Raw genomic sequence first — 20,622 nt, 5'->3', positions numbered from 1 at the left:
AACTCATCATTTTCTACCCCAGAGAAGCGTGGTTTATTTTATTTATTTGGAACCGTCAAGTACAAATAACTGGAAGGAGTAATCTGTTGCCTACTGTGTCCCTATTGACAGCTCTCAGCCTGAAAATGGTTTGAAAACCTCTGAGGTAGGAGACATGGTTGGAAGCCTGTGTTAAACAGGAAATAAAAACATTTGATTCCTGTGAAAAGTGGAATATGTGTGATGAAATGTGACAAAGGCATCTGTTTCTACTCAATAATGCCAAATTAATAAGTAAAGCATGCTCTTTGGATTAGAAAATGATGAGGTTGGGTCTGGTTTTCGTCCATTTTTTATGCTCTGTAGGCTTAGTCCACAAAACCTAATACTGCAGGGAAAGAGGTGGCCATAGAAGACAGAGAAGAATTACTTGAAGCTGATCTGTAAGGAAATAAAGAATAAGTCAAGTTCCCAATGTGACTCTGGGTGTTTATAGATACTAGAAGTGAGCAGTTTAGGTCATCCAATACTTAGAATTATGCAATGACTTTAACCTTCATTGATTTTTAAAGATCTGTGTTTTACCTCTTATGAATGGTTCACTTCACCCCAGGACTGTATCTGCTGGATTCAGCCTGACTGAATTATTTCCCCAGAATTAAATGGTAGCTCAGCGTCAAGAAGACTCCCAGGAAAAATAAAACCAGGGAACCTTTATTTCTTCTATGTCCTGCTTGATTATGTTCCTGAAACCTCGTGGAAAGAGCCATGGCCTAGGAAATGTGAGATTTCTATTATAAGACAAGCAGTGCACATATGACTGTCAATGTGACCTTGGCCAAGTCTCATCATCTCTCTGGGGAGGTGGACTGGAGAGGGCACCATCCTTCTCTGGACCTCTGCAAAGTAGTTCAGATAAACTCTCCAGAGGACAGGGACATGCACCACCCCAATGCTTCTTCCAGGACAGCCTTACGCTGCCTCAGCTGCAGGAAATATGGCTATCGACAGACATCTCCAGCTGTCAGGCCCTTCAGGGATTGCCTTGGCTGCAGAGAGCCACTTGGCCCAAGGTTGCTACCTTCTCAGTGGTGCACTTCCCAGACTGAGGAAGCAATAGAAAGCCTGGCCATTTGGGCCCAACACAGGACAACTCAAACAGACCATTAAAGGTCCAGAGGTTGAGGTAGGAGGATCATCTGACACCAGGAATTCAAGACTAGCCTGGGCAACATAGCAAGACCCCATCTCTACAAAAACCTAAAAACTAGCTGGGTGTGGTGGTGCATGTCTGTAGGCCCAGCTACTTGGGAGGCTGAGGTGGGAGGATCATCTTAGCCTAGGAGTTCAAGGTTGCAGCGAGCTATGATCACACCACTGAATTCCTTCCTGGGAAGCAGAGAGAGACTCTGTCTCTAAAAAGATTAAAATACAAATAAATGTTTAAAAGCGTTCCAGAGGTCCCTTGGGTTTGGCAGCAGCTGACACGACTGCTGTGCAGCCCAACTTCTTTTCTTGTCAAGTCCGGCTTCTGTCCCTCCCCCTGACAGGCATCAGTCAATCCCAAGGTACACCCTTATAAACATTATGATCTCCATGCTGGAGTCTGCTTCCCAGCACACTTGCAACTTGCAACAATCTGTGAACAAAAGGGAAGTCACCTAACGCTAGTGTTTAAAATGGAGAAGACGGGGGCCCCTATGTTTAGATTCACCTCCTACATCCCTTCCATGTCCTCATCACAGATGTGGCCTCTCCCTTTATGCGTCAGACACACTTCACTCCAACTGTGCCTTTCAAAGGCATCCTTGATATTTGTTATGCAAATGTGCCGGCAGTGGGCAGCATCCAGAGCCCTGTCCCTTAGGGAAGGTGCTGGATGCCCCAGCCCGCCAGGGTCAGTCCTGTTTGACCTGAGCTTTCAACCTAAAATCTTCACAAGCTGCAAAGATTAAAAACAGCAACAATAACAAGAAAACCTTGTAGTGATGTAGGATTCATTTTCCTCCCAGTCTGTGAAATTTGTCCTTTTGACCATGTTAGCATGGGGGGCATTTTTTAAATACAAAAGACAGCTGCTGCTCAAATCAAAGGAATCACACACTATTGATGGTTGAACAAAGAAAGGTTGAATGTTTACCTTCATCTCTTTGGATCCTCACAGCAGGAAAGTTTTTTAAGTAGGACCTGCTATCTTGTTGAATTATAAGTGAAAATGAATAATTTTTTTTTTGTTTTTTTGTTTTTTTGTTTTTTGTTTTTGAGACAGAGTCTAGCTCTGTCACCTAGGCTGGAGTGCAGTGGCGTGATCTTGGCTCACTACAACCTCCACCTCCCAGATTCAAGCAATTCTCCTACCTCAACCACCCGAGTAGTTGGGACTACAGGCACGTGCCACCACACCTGGCTAATTTTTGTATTTTTAGTAGAGACAGGGTTTCACTGTGTCAGCCAGGCTGGTCTTGAACTCCTGACCTTGTGATCAGCCCGCCTTGGCCTCCCAAAGTGCTGGGATTACAGGGGTGAGCCACGCGCCTGGCCAGGAATAATCTTTTTAAACAAAAACAAGAAGCACAGAAACTGTCATAGAATTCCTTTTCGTTTTTTCCATCCTCCCTGGCAGATTCTGAAAGTCTGTGGGAGGGATGGATGAGCACAGAGGAACCCGATGGGAGAGAGAAGGAAAATGTGGGGGAGAGGGTGCCATGCAAAGAAGAGATCCTTAGGGGAGAATTGCCGGCCCTCTTAACAGGGAGCAGTGCCCACCCCTATTCCTTCTCCACCCTGGGAAGAGAAGGAAGTGTCCAAAAGACACGTAACTGTTACGAAGCATTGTAATTATAGATCTAAAATACGTGGGAAAGAAGCCTGGGGGAGTAGGAAAATTAAGTCTGAAATCAGAACCAAGTTCTAACCCCCATTTGTCTTTTATCCATGAAGGATTTTTCAGATCCTCAGTTTTTCTTCACCGGTAAAGTGACAACTGTTCCTACCTTGTCAGAGGCAGAGGATTAGCAGTAATGTAAGCAAAATGCATAGTAAAGTGTTCGGCCCATAGCAGGCACTTAGTGAGAGGTAGTCATTGATGTGAGGTTTTTTCCTTATATTGTTAATTAAGGCACAGATTCTGGAATTTGGTTTGGCCGTGCATGAGAAGTTTGTACCTCAAGATATGAGACCCCTTCACAAAAAGCTGGTCGACCAATTCTTCGTGATGAAGTCGAGCTTAGGGATACAGGTATGTACACTTAGATGTCCATGGCGGGGCAGCCTGACCACTGCCGTTTGCTTGTTAAAGGGATGATGATATATCCAATAGTGACATCTTTTGGTTTTTCTACCAAACTGCACTGTTTTACCAGGGAGCCCTCAAATACAATTGCCTTGTCTGCTATTTGCGAGGCTTTCCTTTTGGGAAAACACAAATGTAAGCGAGGAAAAGCCAAATAATTCTGGAACTTGCTTTAATAGCTCCCTATGTAAAGATTTGATGACAATTAGGATGTGTGTCTAGTATGCTAACCTATCTCATCAGTAATTTTGCCCATATCATTACTGTAATGAGATATTTCCTTCACTACATCTTTAGGAGTTCTCTGCTTGTATGCAAGCCAGTCCTGTCCATTTTCCTAATGGAAGCCCTCGTGTGTGTAGAAACTCAGCACCTGCCTCTGTGAGCCCAGATGGTACCAGGGTAATTCCTAGACGCAGGTAAGTCATATTCCAAATTGTCTTACAATTTGGCCTCACCCACAAGATGATCTGGAATGGTTCTCTCATTCTTTATGGCACAATTTGTCAAATATGCTATTTCTTAATGAAATAACTAACCCACGAGGCAGCTGCAGACATCTGCCACTGGTGAAACAGTAACAGCGTGAGAAATAAATAAACTCAAACATTTGATTATATTGAGGCAAACAGGAGAAAACAAAATGGGATATATTCCCCCTTTGGTTTCATAGCATTCTAGCACATGATAAAGTACAATTTGGAGACTGAGTTAATGTCCTTTTTTTTCCCCCGAAACAGCCCATTAAGTTACCCAGCTGTCAACCGATATTCTTCCTCCTCACTGTCCTCACAAGCTTCTGCTGAAGTAAGCAATATTACAGGGCAATCAGAAAGCTCTGATGAAGTCTTTAACATGCAGGTACTTAATTAGCTTTTTGTCTGGTTGTGTTTATTCCTTTTCTGTCTCAGTCATGAGTGTTTCTGTTCATTCTGCTGTGCTGATGAACAGGCCAACAAGCAAGAACTTGGCTTAGGGACAAACCTTTAAACACTCTTCTTGCTTTATGGGTCTCTAGAGTCTACAAAGACGTTTCTCTTAAAACTGCCCCATCGCTCTAAGACGACATCAGCAAGCGATGGAAAAGCCCAGGCACGCTGCACAGGGTTCAGCTCTGAGACCTGCCCCAAGTTCCTTCTGCAGTCCGGGACTCTCAGAGTGTGTCGCCACTCACTAGCTGCCTCTTAGCTTGCCTTTTTATTTATTTATTTTTTTTTTTTTTTTACGGGTCTGACTCTGTCGCCCAGGCTGGAGTGCAGTGGTGCGATCTTGGCTCACTGCAACCTCTGCCTCCTGGGCTCAGGCAGTTCTCATGCCTCAGCCTCATGAGTAGCTGGGATTACAGGTGTGCACCACCACGCCCGGCTAATTTTTGTATTTTTAGTAGAGACGGGATTTCACTGTGTTGGCCAGGATGGTCTCGATCTCCTGACCTCATGATCTGCCCGCCTCGGCCTCCCAAAGTGCTGGGATTACAGGCGTGAGCCACCATGTCCAGTCGAACTTACTTTTACAGATAACGAGAAGGCACATTTTATACCCACCTATTTTTGGGCCCTAGGCTGGAAGTCTGTCTACTTACACCTCAACCAAGGAATGCGCTGCTAACTGGTACAAAGTCACAGTGTGTAGCTGAATCTAACACGAAGGCATTCCTTTGGCAGGAGTCAAAATCTCAGACTTTTTATTAATTCATGCAGACTTCTTTGTCAATCTAAGTTATTAAGATTTTTCTATATTGTTAAATGGACTTTTTTTCCGCTGATTTGAAAAAAAAGTTGATGATTTTGTTTCAAATATGTCAGTGTTGTGGGCAGCCTTTAATCAGGGTGTGATAATAGCTCCCTGTGTGTTTCCAGCCAAGTCCATCTACCTCAAGCTTGAGTTCTACTCACTCGGCTTCACCTAATGTGACAAGTTCTGCTCCATCGAGTGCCAGAGGTCAGTGCCAGAGTGTGGGGAAGACCAAGGGTGCCCAGAGAACATTCTAGTCCTGGGAACTATGGCCAGCTGCCACGCGTTCAGGCTCTCTTCTCCAGACAGGTGCAGCACCACTACCATGCTGATGCTCCTCTCTCCTTCTCTTCCCAGCTTCTCCTTTGTTGTCTGACAAACACAAACATTCCCGAGAAAACTCTTGCCTGTCCCCAAGAGAGAGACCATGCAGTGCCATCTATCCAACACCCGTGGAGCCTTCGCAGGTATCCTTGTAGGGTAGAGGAACTAGAAAACAAGGACGATTCTGGAATTGCTTACATATCTCTGCAGAAACACATGGTAGCTGCCGAAAGCAAGCAGCTGGGCGTTGTCAGACCAATCCACCTGGTGAAGAGTGCACCTCTGTCTGCTGCCCATGGTTAGAAATTTCTGCCCGAGCCATGTTTCTTTTTTTTCTTGCCTTTTTTTGAGACAGGATCTCACTGTGTCACCCAGGCTAGAATGCAGCGGCACAATCCTGGCTCACTGCAACCTCTGCCTCCCAGGTTCAAGCGATTCTCCTATCTCAACCTCCCAAGTAGCTGGGATTACAGGCATACACCACCACGCCTGGCTAATTTTTGTACTTTTAGTAGAAACGGTGTTTTGCCATGTTGGCCAGACTGGTCTCGAACTCCTGACCTCAGGTGATCCACCCGCCTCGGCCTCCCAAAGTGCTGTGATTACAGGTATGAGCCACCATGCCTGGCCCTGAGCCATGTTTCTGATAGGGACACATGGTAGTTGCTTGGCAGTGAAGCTAAAAGGGAAATGGGAAATTTACCCTCCTTGATCTATTTCATTGCTGCTGCTTAAACATTACACAAAGTAGTTGGGTGAATAAAGTGCCTGTGTGTTTGCATGCCCTGTGTATGTAACAGAAGTCTGGGGGAACGTCTTAGACTAGGAAAATACCCTTGAAGAGAAGCATTCTCCTGCCCAGCAGTCTTTGCCTTTGCCTAGACCTATTTAAAAGAGCTGCAGCAGATTCCTTTCTGGGTACCCATGAGTATAGGAGCAATTTGTTTGCCTTTGCCATTCTTGAATACATGAGAAAAGAGCGGTTCAGTCATTGGCCTTTCCTTGTCAACTCCTCATGGGAGGAAGGGAGCATGGCCCTCAGCCCCTGCCTGAACTTGGTTTTGAAGTGATCCCTGTTTTTTTGAAAGCAGAGACTTGGGCTCAGCCCTTGGGCACTTCGAGAGCCTTGAAGGTTGGTTTCAAAGTTGAAGATTCATGGGTAGCCTCTGAGTTTTAAAGATTATTTGGGAATAATTTAGGAGCAGAGAAAAATAGTTATTTCTATGCCAGGTAATTTCTCTGTTTTTCTACACTATCCTGGCAGAAGTCTGTAGCCACATCTGGAAGTGAATGAGCGCGAGTGGGATTTGGCTTGATTGGTTTGTCTTTGCTGATTGTGTGATCCTCCCGAAAGTCCCGGGGTACCGCCTCTGCACAGCGCTGATGTCTTGCAGAAATTATATCTGAATGCATTTGGCTGGACTAGCTATTACCCTTTGTCACTCGATGATGCTGCAAGGGAATTTCTCAGTTTGTTCTGCTCCAGGAGAACTTGTTGCCAGCATGGGCAACTCTGAAAGCCTTCTCTGATTAGCCTCCCAAGTTTTCTGGTTTTAGCAAAATTGGAAGCAGTATATATGTTGCCAAAATTTCAATAGTGCGCATTGCTGTAGTACATCTACTTTTAAGGACTTGGTACTTTCTATTTAATATATTAGGTAAAACCATGTAAAACTGGCATTTTTATAAGTTAAAAATTGTAGACTATCAACTATTTCATTTTTTTTAACCTAATAAAGGATTTTTAACATGCAGGGGTTAAATTTCATTCGCAAGTGATTTTTTGAACTAATATTTCTCCTTTAATTCTTATTTCTGTTTTATATCACCACTGTAGCATTTGTATTTATAAAGAACTCCATACAGGCCAGGTGTGGTGGCTCATGCCTGTAATCACAGCACTTTGGGAGGCCAAGGTGGGAGGACTGCTTGAGCCCAGGCGTTCAAGACCAGCCTGGGCAATAATAGTGAGATTCCGTCTCAAAAAAAAAAAAGAACTTCATAGCACAACTGCTATTTACTATTTATTTTTTACCTTCCATTTTATTATGAACATTTACCATTTACATTTAAAATGTAATACAAACTTTTCAAACACTCTCAAAACCTAAGGCTCTTCCCACCCCCTTTTACTTTAATTAAATTCTTTATTCCTAGGCTCATCCTATCATATGAAAATTATTTTGAACCAAAAGTTTTAGTGAGGGGATAATCATCTCATTTTCTAAAAGGTTTCACATGTCCGTATATCACATCATAAAAATCAACCCTTGTACCTTTGCAGAGGATGCTGTTTAATCATATTGGAGACGGGGCCTTGCCACGCAGTGACCCAAATCTCTCTGCACCTGAAAAAGGTAAGACCAGCCGCATGATCAGGCCTGGAATGTGTAAGGGCTTGTTTTATCCTCATGTTCTCCAGTCTTCTGTGTGTCTGTGTGGAAAGCAGTGCTCTAGCGCTTTAATGATCAGGACTGGTATGCTCTTTAGGGGATTAATGAAAGACAGTTATTCATGATCATTTATCAAAAGCTGTTTTCCTATAAGATTTTAACAGCAGAATCTGAGCAAGATAGGAACGCCTATGTTTAATGGTCTTTTGTTACCATCCAGTGAGTCACCCAGGCAATGCCTCCTCTTCCTGAAACAAAGTTGCCAATTAGGCTCCTTGTTCAGCACCGTGAAAATAGCTTCTCCCAGATCGATTCGGTGGTCCCATCCTTTGTCTCCCTTACAAAGCTCATTCAGCCAACTCATGTGTTGTTTGTTGTGACTCAGATACGGCTCTTGTACAATTAAATACCATTTAAGAATTGCAATCCAGTGCATAATGGAGTGTGCCCTGCCTCAAGGTCACACAAAATGAGAACCAAACACATGGATAGCAGTAAATAGCCAATTAGGATCAGTCTGCAACACAGCAGAAGATGAAGAGCAGATTAAACACGATTTCCTCAGCTACAGGTCGGGGCTTGCAGCAAGCCACCCATTCACCTCTGTCAGGGTCAAGCCTCAAAAATAAGAGCAGTTCCCCAGACCAATGAGTCAAGAGTCGTTAATGAAATATTCTGGGAAAGTGCCTTTTAATTGCCCTCATTAAGAAATAAACTATAGTCATTTGGGTACACCGATACATTAGAACTTTCCTTGGAAGATGGAAATTAGTGAAGTCTTAGGCAAAATTATTTTAAAACACAAATTTGGCTTTAATGTTACAAGTCACATGTTGATCTTTGTCGGAACTAAGGAATGTGGTATTTTTCTCACCCCTTCTACTAAAGAAAACCACAGGCCGGGCGGAGTGGCTCATGCCTGTAATCCCAGCACTTTGGGAGGCCGAGGCGGGTGGATCACGAGGTCAGGAGATCGAGACCATCCTGGCTAACACGGTGAAACCCCGTCTCTACTAAAAATACCAAAAATTAGCCGGGCGCGGTGGCGGCGCCTGTAGTCGCGGGAGGCTGAGGCAGGAGAATGGCGTGAACTCGGGAGGCGGAGCTTGCAGTGAGCCGAGATCGCGCCACTGCACTCCAGCCTGGGAGACAGCGAGACTCCGTCTCAAAAAAAAAAAAAAGAAAGAAAAGAAAAGAAAACCACAATGCAAATTTAAAAGAAGAGAGAAAAAGAATTTTAAGAGGGGTAACTCCATCCCATTAAATGAAAATGAGAGTGGTAAAATGTTAAAATTCTCAACATGCCCACCAGATGGCAGTGTCTGTACAGGGAGTGAGTCACTGGAACTCAGATTTGATGTAAACCTCATTGCATAGAGGCTATTTACAACCAGCGTATCCTGCCCTTATTCCTGCCAGGATTGCTCCATATTGCTGCATTTTACCGAAGCACAGAGCAGACAAATTACAAAATAAGAATGATACTGTCAGTATTCCAAATCATTTTTTAAGGACATATTTCAGTGTAATTCATTGATTTCAGAAAGTTCTTTCCTCAAAGAGTTATCAATGAGATAATGTGGCATGGCTGTTCTTTCCCAAGAATTCTGCCAAATAGTTAAAATATTAGTATGTCATTATCTTCTCCATTTTGAGGTGTCACTTGTCCAGAAATGTCTACTAAAAACCAAGTTTTAAAATAGTCCAGTGACTACATCTTCCGTCTGTTATCCAGCATCTAAATACATGTGTAATTCTCAGCAAGTTTTACACCCCAGTGTAAAGATTTGTAGTTCCCTTTGACAGCACTAAGGGAAATGAAGAGACTTGCTAGCGCCCAGTTAAATGGTAACTATAACTGTTAGGCAGCCAATTAAATAAAGATTTAGTATTCAACAAGTTTCCTGTTTTGTTTTTCATCCAGTTAATTTTTTCATTCTGGATAATTCTGACTTTCTTCTAAGATCTCAAGCATTGGAAGGGCAAAGCTGGACCATGTGTTTTTAGCTGTGTTATTCCCTTCCAGCTGTGAACCCCACCCCTAGCAGCTGGAGCCTGGACAGTGGGAAGGAAGCCAAGAACATGTCGGATAGTGGGAAACTTATCTCTCCCCCTGTCCCTCCAAGACCCACACAGACTGGTGGGTATTTGAAGCATTTGAACAATCACTTTTATAAAATAACTTTTATTGACTACTCCAGCTTGTCCTGAATTCCTGAGAGAAAGGTAGGCATTTGATTTCTGGGATAAAAACCTTAGTAGCTGCGTAATTCCTTGACAATTGTCTCCCTCTTTCCTGAACTTCTATTACACGGGGTCAAACAATGGTCCGTTCCAAGTAAGCCTCTCAGATTTTATAAAGTGCTCTTTACCAAGCCACCATTCTCAAATTCGGGGAGGCACCCTAACCTTGGTAGGTCACTAGCATCTTCTCTAACCTTCACTTTGAGCCACTTCATTCTTATCAACCTCTGCTAACTCAGCTTCTTTCTTCAGTCTTATTCAGGCCTGATGCCAAAGTTTCCAGTTGCCTCTAAATAGCTGTTGACTAATAGTTATGCTCCACAAGCTTATCAGAGTCATTAACTTTGCATCCGCAGTTATCTGTTGCTTTGAGAGGTCTTTATGCGAGGACTATATTTCTCAAAGGGTTGATTCAGGGTACTGCCTCTGCTCAGGTGGTGGTTTAAGCAGCAAAATCTTGGCCAGGTGTGGTGGCTCACGCCTGTAATCCCAGCATTTTGGGAGATTAAGGTGGGTGGATCGCTTGAACTCACAAGTTCAAGACCAGCCTGGGCAGCATGGCAAAACCCGTCTCTAAAAAAAATACAAAAATCAGCCAGGTGTGGTGGTACACACCTGCAGTCCCAGCTACTTGGGAGGATGGCTTGAACCCAGAAGACGGAGGTTGCAGTGATCCAAGATGGCACCACTGCACTTCAGCCCGGGCCATTGAGTCAAACCTTGTCTCAAAAAAAATAAATAAATAAAAAAGCAAATTCTCAGTTCTAACCTCACACCTACTGAATCAGAATCTAAGTTTTTCTGGGGTAAGACCCTAATATCTGTATTGTTATGAAACCTTTCAGTGATCTAGTGATCCTTCTGCTAACTAGATCTTAAGAACCACTGAAAATGGATCTTAAGCTTTGTAAATTTATAGCAATAACAGGCCTCCTTGCCTCCTGAACTTGCTTGGTGACCTACATGTGGGGCCATTTTTAAGAGGGGCCTGCCCTGTTTTACTAGCTTTGCTTATTCTGGATGGGAGAGTTTCTTCAGCACTTACCTATGTCTATGGTGGATGTGAAGTTTTACAAATACAACTAGCCTAAAAACAAGAACAAAAAATGACATGACTTCTTTCATAGATGTTTCTAGATTATTCATGTTTCATCTGCTGTAGTCTAGCATCTCATCCTTCTTTACCTCTTTTTAAGATAAACTGTGGGCCAGACAAGGTAGTTCACACCTGTAATCCCAGCACTTTGGGAGTCCGAGGCAGGCAGATCACTTGAGCCCAGGAGTTTTGAGACAAGCCTGTGCCACATGGCAAAACCCCATCTCTACAAGAAAAAGCAAAAATTAGCCAGGCGTGGTGGCACACACCTATAGTCTTAGCTACTTGGGACGCTTAGGTGGGAGAATTGCTTGAGCGCAAGAAGCAGAGGTTGCAGTGAGCCAAGAGTGCACCACTGCACTCTAGCCTGGGCAACAGAGTGAGACCCTGCAACAAAATACAATAAACTGTGTGCCACCCAATTTACTCTCTACTTGTCAAAGCCCAAAGTCAAGTCACCAATAATTTTTGAAAGGCATATGAGGTCTTCAAGGAAAACAAGAAATAACTTTAAGCTTATTGATGACCTGCATTAGTATATCAGTATGTGTGCAGGGGCCTAAAACTTACCGGCCAAATTATTTGTATCTCATTCACAATGTACATATATTCAGGCAGTCTCCAGTTTAAACCTGGTTGTGTCCCTAAAGTTGAGAACCTGCAAAACATTTTTTAAGGAATAATATTGATGGTCCTTAGGTTTCCAGGCCAGTTCAAACCTGAAGACAAGGATACTGATGGAACTATTTTAGGTTGCTATGGGAAATCGCCTTTCCAGAGAAATATTTCTGCAAATGTGCTGTGGTTGCAGGGGCCACCATGGTGGTGTCAGCAACTGCCTGAGTCAAGAGGAAGAGGGTCCCAGGGAACAATAAACTTTCTGCCACCATTAAGGCAGGAATATAGTTCCCCATCAGGATCAGCTTCTCCCTACAGACATGATTTTCTTCCATAATCATCACCCACAATCAACAGGACAGGAGAACTAATGCTGTTATGAGAATGTGACACATGCTGACAGCATGATCCAGCAAGAGAGAGGCTGCCTACCAGCAGTGTGATCATGGAGCACTCTTCCTGACCCCTTAGGACCCAGAACACACAGGTGACCTTACCCTTCCCAAGTTCACTGGCAGGGCTGCCATCCCTTCTGCACTGATTGCTCTCATGTTCTGTTCTTATGTCATCATCTGTGGTCACTGTTGTGGGGCTCTGTAACTGTCTTTCTTCCTTACAGCCTTTCAGTAGTTTTGTTACGAGTTACAAACCTCACTGTGACAGCTGGGAGAGTGGCAGCTAATCACAGAGCAACATGCCCAGAGTTCACCGAAACATCTCTGTGGAATTGAGAAATGTGGCTGACCCTCGCCCTGCTGACTGTGTCACGGCCAGCCTTCACCATACAGGACTGTGCTTTAGAGAGCTGGATTTGCTACACAAGCGCGCACACAGGAGCAGTGCTATCACACATGCTGTGTCCCACGAGTAGGACTTGAAAATCTAGAGAGAAAAAGCAAACAGTTCACTCTTCTTGGCCACGATGATGAAATCCATAGAGACTCACCACACCAGGGGATAATGGGAAGACCTGAGTACAAGCATTAGGGGAAGAAATGGAAAACCATGCACCTCTTGTATGGCCATGGCCAAGGGTTTTCTACCTATTTGGAGAGTACTGGAGTTGTTGGGGGGAGCTGATTCAATATATTCCCATAGACCTGTTCCAGGCTGCTGGGGTGGCCATGGTGTTCTCATTGGTGCTTAGGTCAAAGACAACAGCTGTTCCCCAAGAACTGCTCCCTAGCACCTCACACCTAAAAGCACCTTATGAGATAGAGCAAGCAGTGCAGAAGCACCTGAACTTTGGGGAAATGGAAAGGACATTGGATGAGTTTGGGAACCTGTCATTTGGTCAAAGCATCATATATGCCATGATAACTTTTTGCTGATGCTCCCATATCTTGGCGGTGCCGCCCTTTGTGAGAACCCATTCTAGATAGGCATCATTTAGCTTCTGCCCCATCCTCACCACCCCCTTTGCTTAGAAGGTCTTTATGCACTGGATCATCTATCTGGGTTTGTAACACAGAGAGCATGTGCAGATAGTCAATCATCTGGTTTTTCTTAATTGAAATGTTATCTCTCTCCCCATTGACAGCTTCACCAGCAAGACACACGACATCAGTATCCCCCTCACCTGCCGGGCGATCTCCATTGAAGGTAAAGGCCCGTCTTTCGACTGAGGCTAGAGACTGGCCCAGGTTTTTTTTTTTTCTCTAAGACTCATCCCGGATATATCAAAAGGTGCTTTAATTTGCAGGGACAAGGCAAAGAACATATCAAGCAGGGATAGGGGAAGCTGGGTAAGAAAAGAACACTGGACTTTCCCCTCTGAGTGCCTCCTCCACGAATGCAGCCATTTGTTTTTCCATGATTAGCCTCATTCTCCAAATGGTAGCAGTGAGAACTTGCAAACTGAAGTCAGTGCATATACTGAATTAGGAAAGGAATGTGGTCCTAATGTACCTCCTAGGAAATTTTCAGCCTGGCCTTTTAGTTTCAGGCACATCAAACACACACACACTTAGATTGAGAAACATCACTATCAAGATCTACTAAATATTCTCTGTTGTCTTTTTGCCTTTATCATCAGCCTCACCCATTTTATCAAAGCCAAACCTAACAGTCTCTTTTAATATTTTTATACCAAGTTTCTCATTTACATTAGAAATACATACTTGATCATGAAAAACAAGGCAGTAATATGGATTTTAAACATTTCTAGGGAACAAACTGGAAAGTTGTAAAGGTCAGACATTTGAATTGGTTTGCAGACATGGGCTATTTAACAACTTTAAACATAAAAAAAGTCCCTCATGAAGATAAAGAATAATATTTAGTCTCTATCCAAATTGAATCAGACTAGCTTCAAGGATTGTCAGTGCGTGAGAGATTGGTGTTCAGAACTGCTGCACCAGAGGCAAATATGAAGTGTGTTGAAAGAATGATTTTGTACCTGAGTGACTCAGGATTTACACACTCCGTGTCTTTTGTGTTGATAAGCTAGTTCTAGCTAATGTTCAAAAGACAAATTAGCCTCTACAAATACATAGGGGCAGGTTGCGATCCAATGCATCTGTGGTGCTAACGATAGTTGCTGATAGAAATTGAGAAACTGGAAAACAATCCGCCTCCCTCCGCAAAATGGAGAAAATTGCAAAGAAGTGTGATTCCCTTGCATTGCCAAAATTTCTGATGTAGAAATTCGCGGGTAACTGCAAGTGATTGGCTCATTTTGTTCTCATTCTGTAATGCAGCTGTTATTATGAAGTACCTGTGACAGCATTCACTCTGGAAGCCATAGCCTGTCACCTCGATGTGATGGAAAGGAAAGCAATATGGCTTTTCCACACTTTTACATTTACTCTTACTCACACAGAGCTCCCACACGTTGCTATGGAATTACCATCTGTATTTTTCAACTTAATTTTTGTTGGGTAGTAAGAAAATAAGTCTTAGAGATTAATTCTTAAACATTAAAAAGAACCCAAGGGCTAAAAATGTTTGAATAGCTATGAAATAGTCTTAGTTAGCAAGCTGGTATATGCTGTCTTTCAGCAGACCTGTATATATTTTTACTGGCCATATACAGTCCGAAGCCATGTCTTTATACGTAGGGTTTGAAGGAAAAGAACATAGATCGAACATTTGTGTTATATCTCCTGGGTTACATTAGGGGGCATACTGCTACCATGTTACTAGCTTTGCAGTGTGCTGCCCTAACTGATAGAGTTTAGTGGGGTTTTGGGAATTTTTTCCCCCGCCAGCCATTAAACTATGGGTCTAACCCTACAGCGAAGACTGAGCTGACCTGCCATATTTTGAATTTCAGGTCTAACTTTTGACAGAGGTAGCAGTGAATTGGGAACTCTTAATTGGCCTTAATTTTAGGCTCCTACTAAATGACAGGATGTATATCTACCAGCGTTATTTTGTTTACAAAGAGAGACCAAAGTAAAGTTAGCTTAAGATAGCATTTCTCAAAGTGTATGCCACAGAACATTAGTTTTCCAGGACATTATGTAATAAGCGGGGAAAAAAAGGTCTATAGTCAAGTAAGTTTGGAAAACACTGGGCTGAACAAAATTATTTGTATTCCTTTATTCTAAGACTTGAAAATGCGAATATGTTTTGAATATACACAAGGAGCATACGGTGTGCAGCATTTCCCAGCAGAACCCTCTTTTCACAGAGCATCTCTTAGGACTCGTTTTCCTTGGGATACCAGTTGGGAAAGCAACAAACTCAGATGCCAAATGGAGCCAGACAGCTGACATAAATGAAGGAAGGAGGCTGGGCATAGTCCCCACATGGCATAGTGGGGACTGGCACAGTGAAAAGGGACAGCCCCTGCTCAGCTTTTAAAGATTCTATTAAGAGAATGTGTGCCATTGTGGCCAGAACTTCTAGCTCCTTATGAACTGCCAGAATTCTGGAGTTTCATGTGAAATGTGAAATGTTAAAAAATAACAACTAAATCAGGTTTTTAAAAAACCCTGCTGATGAAACAGCTCACGTCTCAGGCTACAGCCCGGGAGCTGCCAGTATGCCAGTTCAGCTCAGGAGTCTGGAGTGATGGCTGGAGAAATCAGGTGCAGGACCTTGGGGGCCTCTGCTCCTCCTCCTCAGCTCTCTGGGTCCTCTGAGCTGAGTGTGCTCAGCGGCCCTGGCTCCTGGCCTGCAGCATGCCCTGCTGAGCTGGGAAGGTGAATAGGGCCCCCAAAGGTTGTATGGTGGTTTTTGTGTTAGTTTTTTGTTTTGTATTTTTTTTTTTTTTTTTGGCCAGTTCCTCTCTTCCAAACTATAGGACTAATGTGTGCCTCCAAATTATCTTGGTGGGTACCTTTTAAAAATTATTTTTCGAGACAGAGTCTCATGTGCACTGGTGGATCACGGCTCACTGCAGCCTCAACCTCCCAAGGCTCAGGTCATCCTCCCAGAGGAACTGGGATTACAGGCATGAGCCACCACACCCAGCTAACTTTTTGGATTTTTTAGTAGAAACGGGGTTTTGCCGTGTTTCCCAGGCTGGTCTCGAGCTCCTGGCCTCAAGTGATCCGTGCCTCGGCCTCCTAAAGTACTGGGATTACAGGCGTGAGCCACCACGCCTAGCTCATGTATCCTCTATCTGAAAATAAGGAGTAAACTGGGCGGTGAACTGAACTCAAGGACTGGTGGTCCTGGCAGATAAACGTCTGGTGTGCATTTTCAGTGCTACAAAGGACAACACTCAAATTTGAGTGTGAGTGTATTAGTCTGCTCGGGCTTCCCCCATAAAATACCACAAACTGGGTGGCTTAGACACCAGCAATGTATTTTCTCAATTCTGGCAGCTAGAAGTCCAGGATCAAGGCGTGGCAGCCTTGGTTTCCCCGAAGCCTCCCTCCTGGGCTTGCAGACCGCCCTTCCTGCAAGGTCTTTGTGTGTCGCATTCTTGGCGTCTCCCTGTGTGTCCAGATGCCTCTTCTTATAAGGACACCAGTCAGCTTGGATTAGGATGCACCGTAATGACCTTTTACCTTAATCACCTCCTTAAAGGCTGCATCTCCTGATGCAGCTGGCTTTGGGGGTTCCGGGGGCCTCCGCATGGGGGCGCGCATTTCAGCGCATCTGCGTTCACGACTCAATACTGTGTCTCCCTCTCGTTTCCTTCTCCCCGGAGCAGGGCTCTGTGCAGTCTTTTACCCCCTCTCCGGTGGAGTACCACTCACCAGGACTCATCTCCAACTCCCCCGTCTTGTCGGGCAGCTACAGCAGTGGGATTTCTTCTCTCAGCCGGTGCAGCACGTCGGAAACCTCAGGCTTTGAAAATCAGGTGAACGAACAGTCAGTCCCCCTGCCGGTGCCGGTGCCAGTGCCGGTGCCTGTGCCTGTGCCTGTGCCGAGCTACGGCGGGGAGGAGCCGGTGCGCAAGGAGAGCAAGACCCCGCCCCCGTACAGCGTCTACGAGCGGACTCTGCGGCGCCCTGTCCCGCTACCTCACAGCCTCTCCATCCCCGTCACGCCCGAGCCGCCCGCGCTGCCCCCCAAGCCTTTGGCAGCGCGATCCAGCCACCTGGAGAATGGGGCCCGGAGGACTGACCCCGGCCCGCGGCCCAGGCCCCTGCCGCGCAAGGTCTCTCAGTTATAAGTCACTTTTCTATGTACCTGCGATGCATTCTTTGCCCGTTTACAAAATAAGAAGTATGATGAGAAGACATTTAGTGTAGGCACTTTAATAACTTACTCAGATCCTTCGATGAATGGAATTAAAACTTGCTTATTAATATCATGTTGCACAATATTAAAAGTTGCTGATCTAAAACGCCAGATGTTAAATGAAATATGGCTGAATTTCATTAAAACGTTTCTCATTTGAAAGTGGTAAATAGTGATAAAGACTCCTTTTGTACCTTTTTATGTTCACTTTTTTTTTATATAGTTTAATCTTAAAACCAATACGATATTGTCAGACAATACAATGTGTGACAATGTTGTATCCTTTTTACTGAATACTTGATACTTGGAGAAAGCTTATTAAGTCAGTGTACATCCTAACACAGTGGTCCTTATTTTAGAAGACTTCTGTAAATAAGGCAAGGGTTTTGGCTCTTCCCCTGAGCAGATTATCAGTGCAGATCATCAGAATTAAAGTTCAAGCAGGTGAGCAAGACAGTATACTTAAAGGGTTGCAAGGATTGGGACTGGAAATTGTTTTGTTCTTGAAACAAAATGCTTCTTTAAGGTTGCTTTTGCTGTTTGACTGCTGTCTACATTCTTAAAATGCTATTTCGCGAATTGGTTGCTAAATCCCTTACTACCCTGACACCATGGTATCTACTGTATTTCTTTTCAAGGTGCAATTTGCTTCAGAGTTCCAATCAGCTAGATTAAGCAAGAGACTCCAGAAGAAATGTTTACTTGAATTTTGCGCTTCCTTTCTTGTTTCCTATAAAAAATTTGTCATTGAACAAGAGCAAGTGCTCAAGTGTTAAAGAGGCACAAATGACTGTGCCCCATTAGCAAGAATTCAGGAATCAATACAGGACAGTATTAATAGCTTAAGTGAAGAAAAAAAAGCTTAGTGAAAATGTATTAGCATGATTAAATGGCAAAAGGACTTATCAAAGGCAAGGGCATTAACTTTCAATCCTGCACAAAATAAAAAATTCCTCACGACTCTCCACTTTTACCAGTGGAGTTTGTCTTAGCTGACCTGTCGTCTTTCTGTTGAAGGAGGGTTGCTGTAGACTTCTCTAGCTTGAATATTGCAACATAGCATCTTAGATCTAGGTAGGGATGCTAATGCCACAGTTGTAGAAGTGTGAAAAAAGCACCTTGTCTGTAGTAATGTATTTTATATCTTTGTTTTTTCTTTTACTGACTGTTTATAACACTCAATTGACAATAGATATGAACTGTATTTTAAATCATACTGTTAAATATTTTCCCTCTTTTGTTGGGAAGCTCATTTTAGTTTAACCATGTTTATTTCGTTGGTAGCTTACCTGGAAGGCAGTGACCACTTTTTTATATTCTCTTAATGAAACCATTCAGCAGGTATATGCTGTTGAGGCTGGTTATAGAGGTTTTCTATAATAAATGTTCAAGTATTTTTGTATATAACTGGTTAATTTTAATAAGAGATACCATTATGTGTAAAAAAAAGTAAAAATAAAAGCAAACAGTTGTTGATGCAGTATGATTGTTATAATTATGCCAAATACTTTATGTATGGAAAAAGAATATTTGTACATATGTGCTTTTAACAATTCTGCCATATTGACTTTACAATTTTGAATGTCGGAAAAATTAATATATGTTAAATATTTATGTTTAGTGAAAGTGTTCATAATTGAGAAAAGGAACATATGCATTTTAGCTTTGTATCTTGCAAGTTTTGCAGTCAGAAATTTTTTCAACTAGCTTTTGCTTTTGATAACACTTTGTGTCTGTAACCACATTCATATATATACACATATATATGTGAAGCTCCATATTTCTGTTGCTTTAAAGAAGTAAAAACTTCCATTTAAATAAGAGGACATGCATAAGATAACAAAGCTTCCTTGATTTCCTTTTCCTGTGTAATTTAATAGATTTGTTGACTAGTGCTTGGGCACAGTATAAATCAGTGTTATTTGCTCTTGGAGCCATTTTTTAAAAAAAAATTTGGCAGTGAGCAGTTGAATTTATCTTGAATTTATCATGTGTGTGTATTTCTGAAGCAGCTACATAGCAGAACATTTTAAGAGATTCTGTTAGCCCACATGTTCATGTTGGTTGCTGCTGAATGGTAAATATTAAATAAAATTACCAGATTAATCTTAATATTTCTGTCTTTACTCCTATCATCAGCATGTCTTTACTTGGAATAGAAGCAACTCTTGATCTTATTATAGTGAGATTTCTAGCCTTCTGTTTTAGATAGATCCTGTTTGTGTTGTCGTGCCCAGATAGATGCATTTCACACTCACTACAGCTCACTTACGCCGTAGGAAACAATCACTGGAAAGGTAACAAACAATATGGGTTAATATTCCATAGAGAAGGTAGCATTTACCTGGTTGGCTGACCATTCATTGGCCCTAACCAGAGCCAACTTAAGTCAAACCATCAAAATTTGTTTGCATCAGAAAACTTGACATAAAACAGATAATTCCAAGCATATAAGGGCATGGTTAAATGCTGCTTTTGACAGCTGTGGTAAAAATCTATCTGCATGCCAACTCTTCTCCCTGGTTTTCATAAAATAATAGAAAATATACATTCAATATACACTGAAAACCCCATTGACTATAAGATTTCTATTAATAAAGCCTGGCTTTTAACTTGGTGAAATGTATCAATATTGTATTAGGTTTAAGACATTTATGTAACTCAGTGCCAAGAAAACCATTGTCTACAGCTTCAGCCTCATTGAATACAAAAACCCATTTAAAGGCCATTGTCAGCTGGGTGCAGTGGCTCACGCCTGTAATCCCAGCACTTCGGGAGGCCGAGGCTGGTGGATCACTTTAAGTCAGGAGTTCAAGACCAGCCTGACCAACATGGTGAAACCCCATCTCTACTAAAAATACAAAAATTAGCTGGGTGTGGTGGCAGGTGCCTGTAATCCCAGCTACTCAGGAGGCTGAGGCAGGAGAATCACTTGAACCCAGGAGGCAGAGGTTGCAGTGAACTGAGATCATGCCACTGCACTCCAGCCTGGGTGACAGAGTGAGACTCTTGTCTCAAAAACACAAAAAATAAAGGCCATTGTCAGTGTCTTTCTGATTGTTTCTCAACATTATCTAAGTGACTTTGGAATATTTTTGGGTTATTTACATTACAACTGAGCCCATCAGTTTTGGACTCTACAAGCATAATTACAATAGGAAGAGCTCAGTTTCCTACATAAGTAGGTTTCTCCCTGGATTGTTACTAACTGTTCTACGAAACACAACAAAGAGAACAACAAGTTGCGTAGCTTTGCCTTTGTTTTATCTGTGCACATCGAAAGGTGGTTTGTACTGAAATGA

The 20,622-nt window shown here is 43.0% G+C and overlaps 1 protein-coding gene across 3 annotated transcripts in view; it reads left to right on the top strand.

Annotated features, from left to right (window-relative positions):
- The window catches only part of DOCK4 (dedicator of cytokinesis 4), a 475,181-nt gene extending 455,749 nt beyond the window's left edge, over window positions 1–19,432 (top strand). For 2 of the 3 annotated variants that reach the window (XM_025379884.1, XM_025379883.1), the window contains 9 exons: window positions 3,098–3,217; window positions 3,569–3,690; window positions 4,012–4,132; window positions 5,131–5,212; window positions 5,363–5,472; window positions 7,614–7,686; window positions 9,749–9,862; window positions 13,221–13,282; window positions 16,788–19,426. In XM_025379884.1, the coding sequence (XP_025235669.1) occupies window positions 3,098–3,217; window positions 3,569–3,690; window positions 4,012–4,132; window positions 5,131–5,212; window positions 5,363–5,472; window positions 7,614–7,686; window positions 9,749–9,862; window positions 13,221–13,282; window positions 16,788–17,252 (1,269 nt within the window). In that variant the 3' untranslated portion in view covers window positions 17,253–19,426. Of the gene's footprint in view, window positions 1–3,097; window positions 3,218–3,568; window positions 3,691–4,011; window positions 4,133–5,130; window positions 5,213–5,362; window positions 5,473–7,613; window positions 7,687–9,748; window positions 9,863–13,220; window positions 13,283–16,787 lie in introns of all 3 variants that reach the window. The other variant, XM_025379882.1, reaches the window with a different exon arrangement.
- Window positions 19,433–20,622: the final 1,190 nt, after the last annotated feature.

Source organism: Theropithecus gelada, chromosome 3 (genome assembly GCF_003255815.1).
Source record: "Theropithecus gelada isolate Dixy chromosome 3, Tgel_1.0, whole genome shotgun sequence".
Classification (NCBI taxonomy): domain Eukaryota; kingdom Metazoa; phylum Chordata; class Mammalia; order Primates; family Cercopithecidae; genus Theropithecus; species Theropithecus gelada.
This window is presented reverse-complemented; position numbering and strand designations above follow the sequence as displayed.